The 13,907-nt window shown below is 31.9% G+C and overlaps 1 protein-coding gene across 1 annotated transcript; it reads left to right on the forward strand.

Annotated features, from left to right (window-relative positions):
* Positions 1-3,400: 3,400 nt before the first annotated feature.
* LOC143049315 (uncharacterized) lies at positions 3,401-13,580 on the forward strand. Its single transcript, XM_076222989.1, has 7 exons — positions 3,401-4,148; positions 5,713-5,804; positions 8,787-8,846; positions 9,206-9,280; positions 9,715-10,014; positions 11,174-11,360; positions 12,838-13,580. Exons 1-7 carry the CDS (start codon positions 3,439-3,441, stop codon positions 12,968-12,970), a joined length of 1,557 nt encoding a protein of 518 aa, XP_076079104.1. The 5' UTR covers positions 3,401-3,438; the 3' UTR covers positions 12,971-13,580.
* Positions 13,581-13,907: the final 327 nt, after the last annotated feature.

A 13,907-nucleotide genomic window follows, 5' to 3' on the forward strand; every position in this document is an offset into this window, starting at 1 on the left:
ATGATAAGGTAAATTAAATAAGTTAGGTTAGGTGAAACAAAACAAAAAAATTCAACTTTTTTATCATGCTATATACAAATATAGAAATATCACAGGAAACAATAAAATGAGAAACTTATAAAAAGGTTAGAAATATATCATATGTAAAGTCGACATTGCTCTCATCATCGACTAGTCCGATTTAATTTTGGTTACTATGAGAAGAGTAAAACAATTCAAAGAGTCCAGACTTGTTACTTTGAACGCTAGACGCGCGTTTAATCTGTGCAAGATTCGCCAGTGGCATTCCAATCAAAATAATTTGAAGCTGAAATGCATTGAAAACCCATAACGTCAAAAACGTTTATGAAAAACACTTGCTATAGACATATTTGCCTTGAGGTTAAAAAATCTTAGTATTTCAAAATTGTCATCAATTAATAAACAATACATTTGATCAGAGACTACTATAACACATATTATGTGTTGTATAATAGTCTCAGATTTAATTTAACTATTGACTTATTAGTGAGTTTTGTTCCGGTCTGATGATTTTGTGCAGAGTTATGGTCCTTGAATTTAGAAAATTTACTAATAAAGATAATGAGTTGTCCGCAATTTTTTTTTGTCACAGAATGCTTGTTTATCACTGCTATTAATCTGGTTAATTTTGACCCAATCACCGTACAGCGCTCATTTTCGTTCTGTATACTCAGTACACTATGCTACAATGAAATAGTTCGTGTACAGCGATGCTAAGTAAGTACATAACTGATGTGATCTCTGCGACGGATATTGACTTTGTAGCGGTGTGTTTTATAGACAAATTATCACAATTTCCAAACTTTCCAAAATTTAAGGGGTCTCCAAATGTTTGGAGCACTGACATTGTTCAGAATAAAACATTAATAGTCCACATGTCATTTACCAAATGTATGTATTTTTTTTTAATAAATTTTAAGATTGATGACCTTTTCTACTTTGCTGACTTTCATGTGGTTGTGGATGCTAAATATTCCTTTATGTAAGTATGCATATACCTACAGTGTAATATAATCAACATAATGTCATGGTTTTACAAATTGGTATGCAAAAGAGATTGGACTATATTGCTCGATAAAATATTACAGAACGCCTATGCGCTGAAACAGATACAACAAAAGACACGAACAAATAGCATGTTAAACCACACACTCAGCTCTTAAGATAGATAGGATGTCTTCCTCCATCTTGGATTTTGAAATACCAGATATATCGGTTTATATCTTTAAAAGAATGTGCAAATTTTGAGGGTAGAAGGTAACTCATGTGTAAGAATTTTCATTTCAATATAGAAAATGACATGTTTTATCATATTTATGGTTGTATTTTACAAAAAACTGAAAACTTTAATCTAATTCAATTTTTTCCAACTTTGCCACATAAGGGGAGGCAACTCAAATGTAAGGGCAGATAATTCAGATAAAGGTACTTTTACAATAGAATGTGTTAGGAATTTACCTATTTTATAATGTAGCAAGAAAACGGGTCCGGTGCCCCCATTTTTTCTTTTTCTTATCTGAAAGCATACTATTGAAGCTATCTTCTTATATTTTATCTCAAAATTCTATGGTGTAGTTTTTATTTTATGGCAGAAAATTTGGTTTTCCATGCATAATCTATACAAAATCTGTCAATTTTGAACAACTTGTAGCGTGAAAATAAGCCCCGTGACCCATTTTTTTTTTAAAGCATGATATGAACTACATTTTGGCAAATTATTACAAAATTCTATGGATTATAATATAGACACCTCATCTACCTTAAGAACATCCCTTTTGTATCTTTCGTATCTCTTTAAAATATCAAACCAATGCAACGTTATAAATTTTTCAATCCAACAATTTTTAAAGCTAAAATACTTAATTACCTTTTGACTATGTAAAAATGTTAACTGATTCGAAATATATCTATTACTCAAAATTTTTAATGATTTTCAAATACTTCAACTGAAATAATACAAAATTAATGATGAAATGGAATAATTCTATTTATAGGGAAGATGCTATTGATAATCTCCGAGATTATAACGTGCAATGTGTTGATTGTGTGCAGTTTCCTTGGTTTGTATGAAATCGCAATAGTAATATCTGTTAGAATAACATAATTTTTACGTTTGTGTATAGGAAAATGTCATGTCCTGTTGGTTGTTTTCTATCATATGTTATTTAGTTTGTTGTTGTGAACATGCAATAGCAGTCATACCACATCTTTTTATTTCTTTTACTTGTATTCACATTGAAAAAAAAAACGTTTTGATAGATAACAGTGAATAACCCTGAAAGGAACATCTAAAGTAAACAGTCATAAATAAAACCAGTTTATGTTTTCGATTTATACTTTTTTATATATATTATATACAGTATAAGTACATGTGAACCAGTGACGACTCTACAAAAGATTTGATCTATCAGATCACCATCAATGATGGTGATACAAGGCTGACAATATATTCTGTATATATTCGTCTAAACATCAGCCCAAAAATGTTAGATCTGTAAATTTGCTTTCGCAGTTTCTTTTGTTCTCCCCTCGCCGGTATTCAAACTCATGCTACTGAGATATCATTGCACCAAATATCCTTGCACTGTGAACGACGCGCCAGACCACTCAACCATCTTAGGCTCTACAATTATAAATCTTTTGTTGGCCGAATGTTACCTTTCCTCGTCAGTTGCTATCTAGCGTCGTAACACAGTTCATGATATATAAGGAATACAGATTGAATTGTTGCTGATCATTTGAATTATCTATTGTAAAGACTCTAACAATAAATATAAAATGCAGCCTCAAAAATAATTATATTATAAGTACGTCTAACCAGTGACGACTCTAAAACAGATTTTATCCATCCGTTGTCAAATTTGAAATATTTTACCAGCTTAAATCGGTCAGTGCTGTTTATTGGGAATGTATTTCCATGCAAACGTTGTTGTAAGAACTTAACCGTCGGCACCTTTGAAATTTTAGGGTTGTACTAGTTCATATCGAACCTTACTTTTTTTTTTATTTGAAGCATATTCAAGATTCGTGATCATACTGATGAAGGATATCTGTTATCCAAAATATTTATAGTTACATTTGTTCATTTTATCGTTATTTGTTGTTGATGTTGTACTCTTTTAGACTGGTTATAAGTAAGCTCTAATATGAATTTCGTCATTTACTATTATTATTTTCCCCTAAATCTCCGTTTTTACGTTTAAGCTTTGTCGCTGGTGTGTGTATTATTATATATTGTTATGATGATATCCAATTTTACTAAATGAAGTGTCAAAGATTGATAACCATCTTGTCGTGTCGTGTTAATAATTGTATGATAAGCCAAAATTATCGAAGTACTTTTATTATACTGTTTTTGTAGAAAATTCAACATTAAAAGATGTCGTCCAAGATACAAGTCATTGTACAGACACAGATATGGTTTGTTATGAGACAGAAATTAAAATTCTACTCAAAAATATGTCCAGAAGATATAGATTCATGGATAATGAAAGACATAAAAATAACTCTACGGAAAAAACGAAAGCCATAGAGTACAGGTGCTGCACTAACTGTTCATATTCTTGTTATAATAGCGAGAAGACCGAAAATTACACTTATCCGGGTAACCATCATGAAGAAACATATACAAACAGATCTGTAGAATGCACTGACATTGAATCAAGCTTTCATGTTAAGGATTTAAAAGCAGCTTGTGCAATTCAATTGTGTTCTTCAATAGAAAACTGTACTAGACCTATACAAACCACGACTGACAAAATACACAGAAATTCCAGTAATTTAACATTACTAATAGCGGAAAACTACTGCAATGAAGAATATAAATATAGTGATTTGGTTAACGATAACCATTCTCTGTCAAATTTACAATTGTGTGCCAGTACAAAAGAATTTGAACAAAGCCATTCTATTGACAGTTATATCGGACTTATGCTTAAATACGAATTGATACGTTTGATGACGTTTAAAGAAGTAATTACTCAAGTTAGTGCTTTTAGACTTGCTCAAAGCGGGTTTTTCCATACGTCTTATACGACGAAGTGTTTTAGTTGCGGTGTTACCTATGGCGAATGGAAACACTGGAATAAAGTTATTGATGTTCATCGTATGATATCACCTAAATGCAAGTAAGTAGAGGTTAAATCACGTATTGTATTACTCTCCATATGGAAAGTGTTGCATATCTATTCAAAATTTAAGATCATTTTGTATTTTTAGTTCACCCTTTTGAATTTCCTGTGCATACAGTGCGAATCCATATAGTTAAGTTCACTGTCATATGAGAGTATTTCTATTGTTGAACAAAGGATGATAGGAAAAACTGTCTTTGTATACGTTTTGAAAATATAAAACAATTGATTTGAAAGTATTTTGTAAATAATTTCATTAGATTTTAATACGACTTTTTATAGTTCATTTATATGTATAGTAAAACGTCCATTTTCACTGAACTAGTACACATTATTATTTTTGGAGCCAGCTAAGTCCACCACTGGCTCCAGAATTTTCTCGCTTCGTTGTAGACCCATTTTTGGCCTTCGGCTGTTGTTTGCAATTTGGTTTGGTTGTTGTCTCTTTAACATATTCCACATTGTTATTCTCAATTTAATTTTATTTAACAAGCTTTGACAAGATCGATGTGTAAACGCTCATCATTATAGAAGTGATTTCACTAATATGTGATGTATAGTACACTATATATAGACAGAAATAAAAAAAGTCAGCATAATTTTCGATGGCCGTAAGTTTATTTAACTGTGCAAGCTATATGTATGCAATAAAGAAATGTCAATCGAATTAATCGATTTAACCCTTTACCAAGGCTCCAGGTATACCTGATGAATTATCAAAACAACAGAAATGAATATGTTTAGAAAAATACTCTTTATTTTACGAAGTTCATTTTCATAAATTGTTAGACTTTGACTCATAAAATAATTATTTCAAATCCTTCTGACTTTATCTTGATTGTCAGTGAGTCTCTTACTTCATGAAAATGATAGATTACAACTGTGACAATTGACTGCATATAAGATATTGAGTGTAGTGTTACAAAGTATTGAACGGAACGGATATGATCTCTGCGCGGAGATTGATATATAGTCTGAAATAGTAATCCAGGAACTGCACTTTATATAGATTAAAAATATCGGTTTTAAACGCTCATTATTGTAGAAGTGCATTCACTAATGACTTTTCATTAGTATACGATGTATAGTACACTAGATATAGACAGAAACCAAAAACGTCAACATAATTTTCGATGACCATTAGTTTGCTTAACTGTGCAAGTTGTTTGTATTCAACAAAGAAATGTCAATGGAATGAACAAATTTAACTCTTCATGTTTATCCTGATGAATTTTAAAAAAAACATTGAATATTTTTAGCAAAAATGCTCTAATTTTCACGAAATTCATTTTTTAAATCGTTAGACTTTCAATCAAGGCGTAATCATTTTCAAATCCTTCTGCTTTATAAAGATTGTAAGTGAATCAACTTAACCAAAACTCTTATTTGATGACAATGATAGATTCCTACTGTGGAAATTGACCGCATATACGATAGAAATGAATCTCTAGAAATACGAGTTGAATTAAGTAAGTACATTAACACGAAAAAGGAGATAGCAGCCAGAATATGATTGCGTAGATACATGTATCTGTTTAAAAAAAAACATTTTAAATTATAGGATGGTATTATGCACAGAAAGTATGAATAAAAGCGTAAATAGTAAAACCACAGAAGATATGTTTAGAGAATTGGAAATCAGATCAATTTTAAGTAAGTAAATGACATTAGTGTACAGTTCGTCAATCTAACTTGTTAGATGATTGAAACCGTTTCCCATGTATTAGTTATAGACATGTTTAAGATTTATATTGTTTTCCATTATTTATTAAGATCGAGACATAATATAGTATCAGAACTTGTTATTGTTGTAATGATATAACATTAGTTTTAATTATATATTTAAAGTTTTAGTCAATGTATACAGCAGAAATGAATTTGTCTGAATGTTTAGAGTGAAATTCGAATCAAAACGTCAAAGTATTCTTAACGGTGTGAAAAGTGTAATGGCACACAATAATTATTCCATTTATAAAATTTAGAATGGATATGGGAAATGTGTCAAAGAGACAACTACCCGACTAAAGAGCAAACATTGCTTTAATGTATGTGTTTGCTTATTGAATGCTCAATGTGCTGTACTGATTACGATTCAATATAAGCAACAATAGTTTACCGACGTACATATCTCCTAAATCGATTCATGAACGAAGCATACAAAACCCTGAGGCACCAGTAATGCGAATACACACCACTAATATATATAAATGAGACACAGAACACAATTCGTAAAATAACAGATAAAAAAAAGACAAACAAACACGCAATACTACACAATCATAACATATAAAACTTAATAATGAGCAAGACGAACACCATAAAAAAACATGGGTTGATCTCATTTACTTCGAGAGGATAAACAGATCCTTCTCCACATGAGGCACCCGTGATGTTACTCTTGTAAGTTCAACACCGGTAATAAGTATAATTCAGTACTTCAAACTTGATAGAAACGGGGCGGGATTGTAGTTACTAAATTTGGAACATATCCGTTATGATATGTGAGAGGTTTTCTTTAACGATCGACCAAAGCATGCTGGCGTCCGTAAAAAAATACGAAGGGATGATTTAAACTTCACCGCTTGGAACTCTTGGTTTAATAGCTTCCTTGTGAGCAGTAACCCTCTATTAAGCAAATCATGATATGAAATACAAGCTCTGGAATATCGTAACAACTGAGAAATTCATACTCCGTATGCAGGCGCTGCCGGAATGATGATATATAGAAATAGAAAAGTCACAATTAGGAAGCTGAAATTATCAGTTTTGTTTTCAACCGACCCTCATCGTCGAATTCTAGACCAAGATATGAAGCAGACTTTATTGCATATGTTGTATCCTTTTTCAAGTTTGATGGGATAGATGGGTTCAACATAGTCACCAAATTTTGGTTTACTTAATGAGAAAACATCATCTATTTAGCGGAAAGTAAAGTAAAATGATAATGCTAAAAAATTTTCTGTCTTTCAAAGACGTTCCTGTAGGAAGTCATCATTATATGAGTAAAGGAACAAGTACACAGGAAGAGGTGCACAATTGGGTTCCAATAGACATGCCGATTGATTATTGAAAAACAAGCCCTCCAAACATTAAAAATATGTACTCAATTCAGAAATCAAGTATCTTGATAATGTCAGTTTCGAGGAATTATATCGGCGTAGTTGTTTACAAAGTATGATGTATCCTCCCTATTACAAGATGCTTGTATCTAACTTTGAAGCCCGGCTATAACTGCTGATAAAAGTGATAGTAAGAATTTAGAAAGAGGTTTCGTGTAGGACTTTGAAGATCCAGCAATATAACATTGTTAATTTAAATTTAAACATATTTTATTGTTCAAAAAAGACAAATGGATGAGACATAGTTTGTAAGTAGCCTTGAAGTTGAGGTATCCAATACAGTGATGGAAATCCAGTTCTTCATATTTGATTGACATTCAAAATGAATATAGAAGAGACATATGGTTATCGAGTATTTACTCATTAGTAGATGTCGTAGGGGTGTATGTTGAGTTTCAAAGTGAACTGTCAATACCTATTTCATTTATGAAGCAGATTTAAGGCAGTTTGTGTAATGTAATTTACTTGTACACAGCCAAACAATTTTGTTTGGAGCTTTATCTGCGGAGACAACAATATATTTGTTATTGAGGTAGGTTTTTGTGCAACATTTGGGTATTAAGAGATTTTTTAAGGATGGGTATTGATAGACCCATATAGTGTCTTAATTCTGACTTGTAACCACTACATCACAGCCTCAATCCATAGTTTCATACATTACATCCTTTTATATTCCATATTAGGTTAGAAGGGAGGTGGGGCTTATTTCATACACGGCTAGTAGTGGTGTTACGTACATTTATAAAAACAAAACGGTACTGAGAAAAAAATCTTAAAGGTTTCAACAGACGAAGAAGTTGTTATTGTTGGCATCTATTTTTGTGGGATCAATGGAAGTAGTTTATTAATGCTAACAGTATTGAAGACTTGCTCATTTTGATAGGTCACTAGTCTAAATTTCACACGTTAAGATAGTCGGTAAGATAAATTCGTTACATAGTGTGCTAGTGACGTAATACGGTACATATGGGGTCAGTAATCCCCATAAGGAATTTACTGACCCCATATATCAGGGGGTGTAGACTTAAAATCGTCAATATGAATATCGTGCAACACGTGTTTGTAAAATTAATATAATTCGTTTTTTCGAATACTTTGCTTTATCTTACCTCCTTTATTTTTCTAGGTAAATGATGAAAATAAATTCAGCTTACACATTTAAAGCTGACAGTTGTAAATGTTGTCATAAACAATGAAGGAAGCTTTATTCTAATGGTATTGAAGACTTGATCGCTTTGATAGGCCACTAGTATAAATACCACTTTAAGATAGTTGGTAAGATGAATACATTACAAAGTGTGCTAGTGACCTAATACGATATGTATGAGGTCAATAAATTCCATATGGGGAATCGAGCTTCGCTCTTACACCGGGGCCCATATGGAATTTACTCCATATCTATCGTATAAGGTCACTAGCACACTATGTAACTATAATAATACATGGAATGCGTATTATTCATAAATATGTAATAGCTTTGTTATAACAGTAATATCGTTTTGCGATGTGTTTTCAGAAAACAATGTCACCCATGAAAGAACAATAGCAAAGTACAAAATGAACGCAATACCAATAGGTAATATATTACATGTCTATGGACGTTTAGCTGTAATTGTCTTGCTATCTTGAAAGAAAAATGCTAATTCAATATAGAGTAGTTCTATCAACTGTGTCATATTGGATGTCATTTTGATAAAATTATACAAGATTACAAACAGATGTAAAAAATGAAAAACAGTGGTCACCAACGAAAACAAACGGTAAAAGTTTCAACGTAACATTTTAAAGACTTATTAATCTGCATTGTATTTGTTAACGTCATACTATTGTTAAAATTCTTGGAGTACTGTTGAATTTAGTGCATGAAGGTTATCAGAGATATTCTCTTTGTGTTTTGACAGAATATCCTTATCAACAGTGTTTTCTTGATTTCAGGTATTGCAGTAATAATAAATAATGAGATATTTGATGGAGAATTTGAAGATCGAACTGGAACACATATTGATGCAGGTGTGTTAACTTATTCCTATTCAAAATAATTTACTTATAATTGAAAACATCGTTACACTGAACGGACAAGCCACCAACTATACAGTGTTAAATTATTTGTGACTTGTTTCATTTAAAAACATTCCGATATCAAGTTTGCTGGTCAGTTGTATTCGGGAAACACAAAGTTATAATTGTATTATATTCTCAAAAGCCAGATGACTTGAATAAGGTGTATGCATTGCTAACATCCACATTATTTGAAGTTTGGTGGATAGTTGTCTCATTAGCAATCATACCACATTTCCTTATTTTTATATTGAAAATGTTGATCATCGGTTTAGCAATATCAATCAAACTTTGATTTTTATCAATGCAGTCAATATTTTTTTAAAAGGAAATATCTTCTAACTGTGCAGTTCAATATTTAACATTGTGGACAATTTTTATTTAAGAAAAACTAAACAAATTGTGGAAAGATCTGAAATTTGAAGTTGATTACCACTACAACCTTACTGCTGCTCAGATGATACAAACAGCTTGCGATATTGCAAGACTGGATCACACAAAATACGATAGCCTCGTATTTTGTGTGTTAACGCATGGAGCTAATGGAGTACTTTACGGAAAAGACGAGAATTTTGTGCATACACAACAAATCATTGATTTGTACCTTAGCAGCCGATGTCCAACTTTGGCTGGAAAACCAAAATTGTTCTTTATACAGGCTTGTCAAGGAACCAACACCCAAGAAGGTATTTGTATACAGACAGAAATTACCAACTAAAGTAACGTTTTGATATATGATGATTAGTTGTATCGGAGTTATTTTTACAGCAGTGCAAAATAGATTCATTTGGTCTTCTTCAAAGGGAAGGCGCTCCGACACAAATAAACAAAAAATATCTAGAGAACGGTAGAAAGTCTTGAAATGATGAATATTTATTCAATATGTCAAGCTTAATTTTGTAACAAGGTTTGGAAATAGGAATATATAAAATTAATTCCAAATACATGAAATAAAAATATTAAGATATGGCATAAGCAAATAACAGTTACCAACGAGTTTCCTGGCTTTTGACATGTATATTCATTTGCAGCGCATTTCATTAACTTAAAGTTGATTTCGCAACATTCAACATTTTTCTGACCGATCGAAGGATTGAGCAAAACAAATGAATACAAAAAGAAGCTACCAGTTAACTCTTAAAAAAACCGTGACATTTGATTTTAACAAAACAAAAACATGAGTACAAAACATTATTATAAAGATTATTTTACTGTATTACATGTAATGATGCTCTTATGGTGATGGTGATGATGATGAACTTGTTACGAAAATTTGGCATACAAGCTATTATTCACCTAAGTAATTCAAATAAGTTATAAAACATGTACCTCTATGTTTGACTTTAAGGAGATAAAAGGGATCGACATTTTAGACACTAACTTAAGATTTTGGATATTATTTATCATTTCTATCTTTTGGATAGCCACACATAACTTTTTGATTTCAACAGATGAACACAGATTAATGCAAAGCGGATTTTTCTGAAAACATTATGAAAATCTTCATATGTAATCACGTCTAATGAATAAAAAAACATGGGTCAAGTACTTAAAGTTAAATCAGTTTAAATCATAAACACCCGGCCACCTAGGCTTCACAATGATAAAGCTTTCGGTGGCCGGGTGTTAACCTTTCTCGTCAGTTTTAATCTAACGTCGTAATACAGTACATGAGATATAATGATGAAGATGGAATTGTTACAAACCAGCTAAACTATATATACCGATCAGCTCATAAATATAAGAAAAGTATGATATTTTAGATTTATCATTACAGCTAAAATGTATCTGAATTAAACATATATTTAAATAAACTCTATTTTTGTTTGGTCTTGCCATTTTCAGGATTACAGTTATCAACAGACACTACTCATATACATCCTGACAATTGTCACAGAGAAATCATTCCAAATGAAGCTGATTTCCTGGTGAGCTTTTCCACTGTTAGAGGTTGTGTTTCTTACCGTTGCCCACAAAATGGAACTTGGTATATAAACAGCCTGGTTAAAAATCTCAGGAAAATGTCCAAAAAGTAGGTAGCTGTTTTTAATCGTTTGGTAAATTGATGCTAAGCATTTTTATTTTTATTTTCATGAGCTATGAAAAGAATCATTGATAAAGACGGAAATGCACATTTCTTGATTCGAGAGCTACCACATGGTACATATATACTACTTATGGTTTATAAATATGTGTAATTTTGAAGAAAAAAAAAACAGAAATACGATACAAAGGGGACAGTTTACAATCCTAAGTGCAAGAAAATAAGAAAGCACAATGGTGGAAAAGATAAACGACAAAAAGACAACATGAAACAGACTAAGAAAAAAATATACTAAGAAATCGCACCAATTCAACCGACTGAATTAGGTACTCGATGATATAATCTTATGTCTCGGCTGTCTACAGAAAACTCTGAGCAAACAATCTGATGGACTTCAACCCAATTTATTTAATCAGTGGATGAACCATTATCTAGTAGGCAGGGCTTGAAAATAGTCATCAAACTGATTGTAATGCAACTTTATACAAAATAATATTGATCTATCACAAGTAGTTCTAATCAAACTGACTTAAGCAGAAAACTTAACAATGGCAATTGATAATTAATTCAAAGTCACTGGATCATGACCTAGGTCGCAATGCCTCGAAAAAGTCCACTGATATGAACTGATAGTAATGCAGCTTCATACAAAATATAAATGATCTCTGACATATAGCTCCTACCAAACTTACTCAAGCAGAAAACTTAACAACTGTTGAAGACGTCTTCGTCGCTGGAAAAGCAATCTCTGTATTTCAATTTTACGACTTTTGTCGCAAATGAGACGAAAATTGATATTGAGAAGGCAATTAATTAAAAAGCATTGGTTTGGTTTCAGGTTGGAGTGGAAGGAGTTGTTGGCCTAATTAAAATGACTTTTTTTTATCCTAATCTTATGAAGTATGAAAACATTATTACTGCTGTTGATTTTACATACACACAACCATATGAGTTTTATGGTTTATTCAAAAGGGCACTAGAAATCATATTCATGTTCACCGAATTGACTCATATTCTCATACTTGATTTATAGCAAACTAAAACGTATATTCAAATTACAATAAGTTTAAAATAAAAAGATAACAATGCATGTGCTCGAAAATATATATATCAGAACTGTCTGTGGATTTTAGTCCAAACGCCATCTAAATAACTATCGAGATGACATCAGAAGACTGCCAACGGATACATCACCGCTATAAATACATATACACATAAATATAACTATAAATAGATAGCGACCTCGTGCCATTAGATTTTTCTAGGTCGGTTTGATTTCATGTTAAAGGCTAAAAATAAGTTAATTATTTAATTCATTTTATATTTATTTTCCTTATCACGATTTATGCATGTATAACCAATCTCAAGCTAATGGGTTAGATTGAAGGTCACATGAATACGGATTCAATGAATAAGAGTATCACATGTTTGTGTAACAATTTATGTATTATTTGATTTTTTCCAGACGCGATCTCATAGCAATAATGACAAAAGTGAACAAAGATGTAAAGGACAAATCATTTCAAGATGGCAGCAACACTTACACACAGATTCCTATATACAACTCAACATTATGTAAAGATGTCTTCCTGGATTGATAATAATGTTTGTTGCACACCTGTTAATATAGACTTATGTCGTCTAAAATGCACACGTAAGCTCACCTGGCCTAAGGCCAAGTGAGCTTTTCTCATCACTTGGCATCCGTCGTTCGTCGTCGTCGTCGTTCGTCGTCGTCGTCGTTCGTCGTCGTTTTCGTCGTCGTCATCGTCTGTTAACTTGCACAAAAATCTTCTCATCTGAAACTACTGGGCCAAATAAAACCAAACTTAACCTAAATCATTCTTATGGAATCTAGTTTTAAAAATGTAACCGATGAACCTGCCCATCAAGCAAAATGGCCACCATGGCTAATAATAGAACATTGGGGTAAAATGCAGTTTTTGGCTTATATCCCTGCAAGCAAATCTGACATGGGGGTAACAATGTTCATCAGGTCCAGATCGATCTGCCCTGAAATTTTCAGACGCATCAGACAACACCTTGTTGGGTTGCTGTCCATGAATTGGTAATTTTAAGTAAATTTTGAAGTTTCTGGATATTATCTTGAATATTATAATAGATTGAGATGAACTATAAATATCAAAATTGTTCAGCATAGTAAGATCTACAAATAAGTCGACATGACCAACATTGTCAATTGGTCCCATAAGGAGTTTTTGCCCTTAAAAGTAAAATTTTTATAAATCAATTTTTGTAAACTAACGTTGTGATGCACATTTTCAATATGTATGCCTTTTACGTCTCAGATTTTAATCTGATACTAAATTTCTTTACTTCCTATCCCATTACTTTGGGTGTTCCTAGTATTTCATTGTATGTATACTTGTTAGATTCCATGACTGTTGTCTCTATGAGATGAAACATCGAGAGTATATATGGGAACCAGTAAGTAAACAAAAAACTAAATATCTATTAATACCAAGGACCCCGGTAACTCCCAAAAGTAGGCGTGGTTTAAGAATCAGCTGTATT

The sequence above is a fragment of the Mytilus galloprovincialis genome, chromosome 10 (assembly GCF_965363235.1).
Source record: "Mytilus galloprovincialis chromosome 10, xbMytGall1.hap1.1, whole genome shotgun sequence".
NCBI lineage: Eukaryota > Metazoa > Mollusca > Bivalvia > Mytilida > Mytilidae > Mytilus > Mytilus galloprovincialis.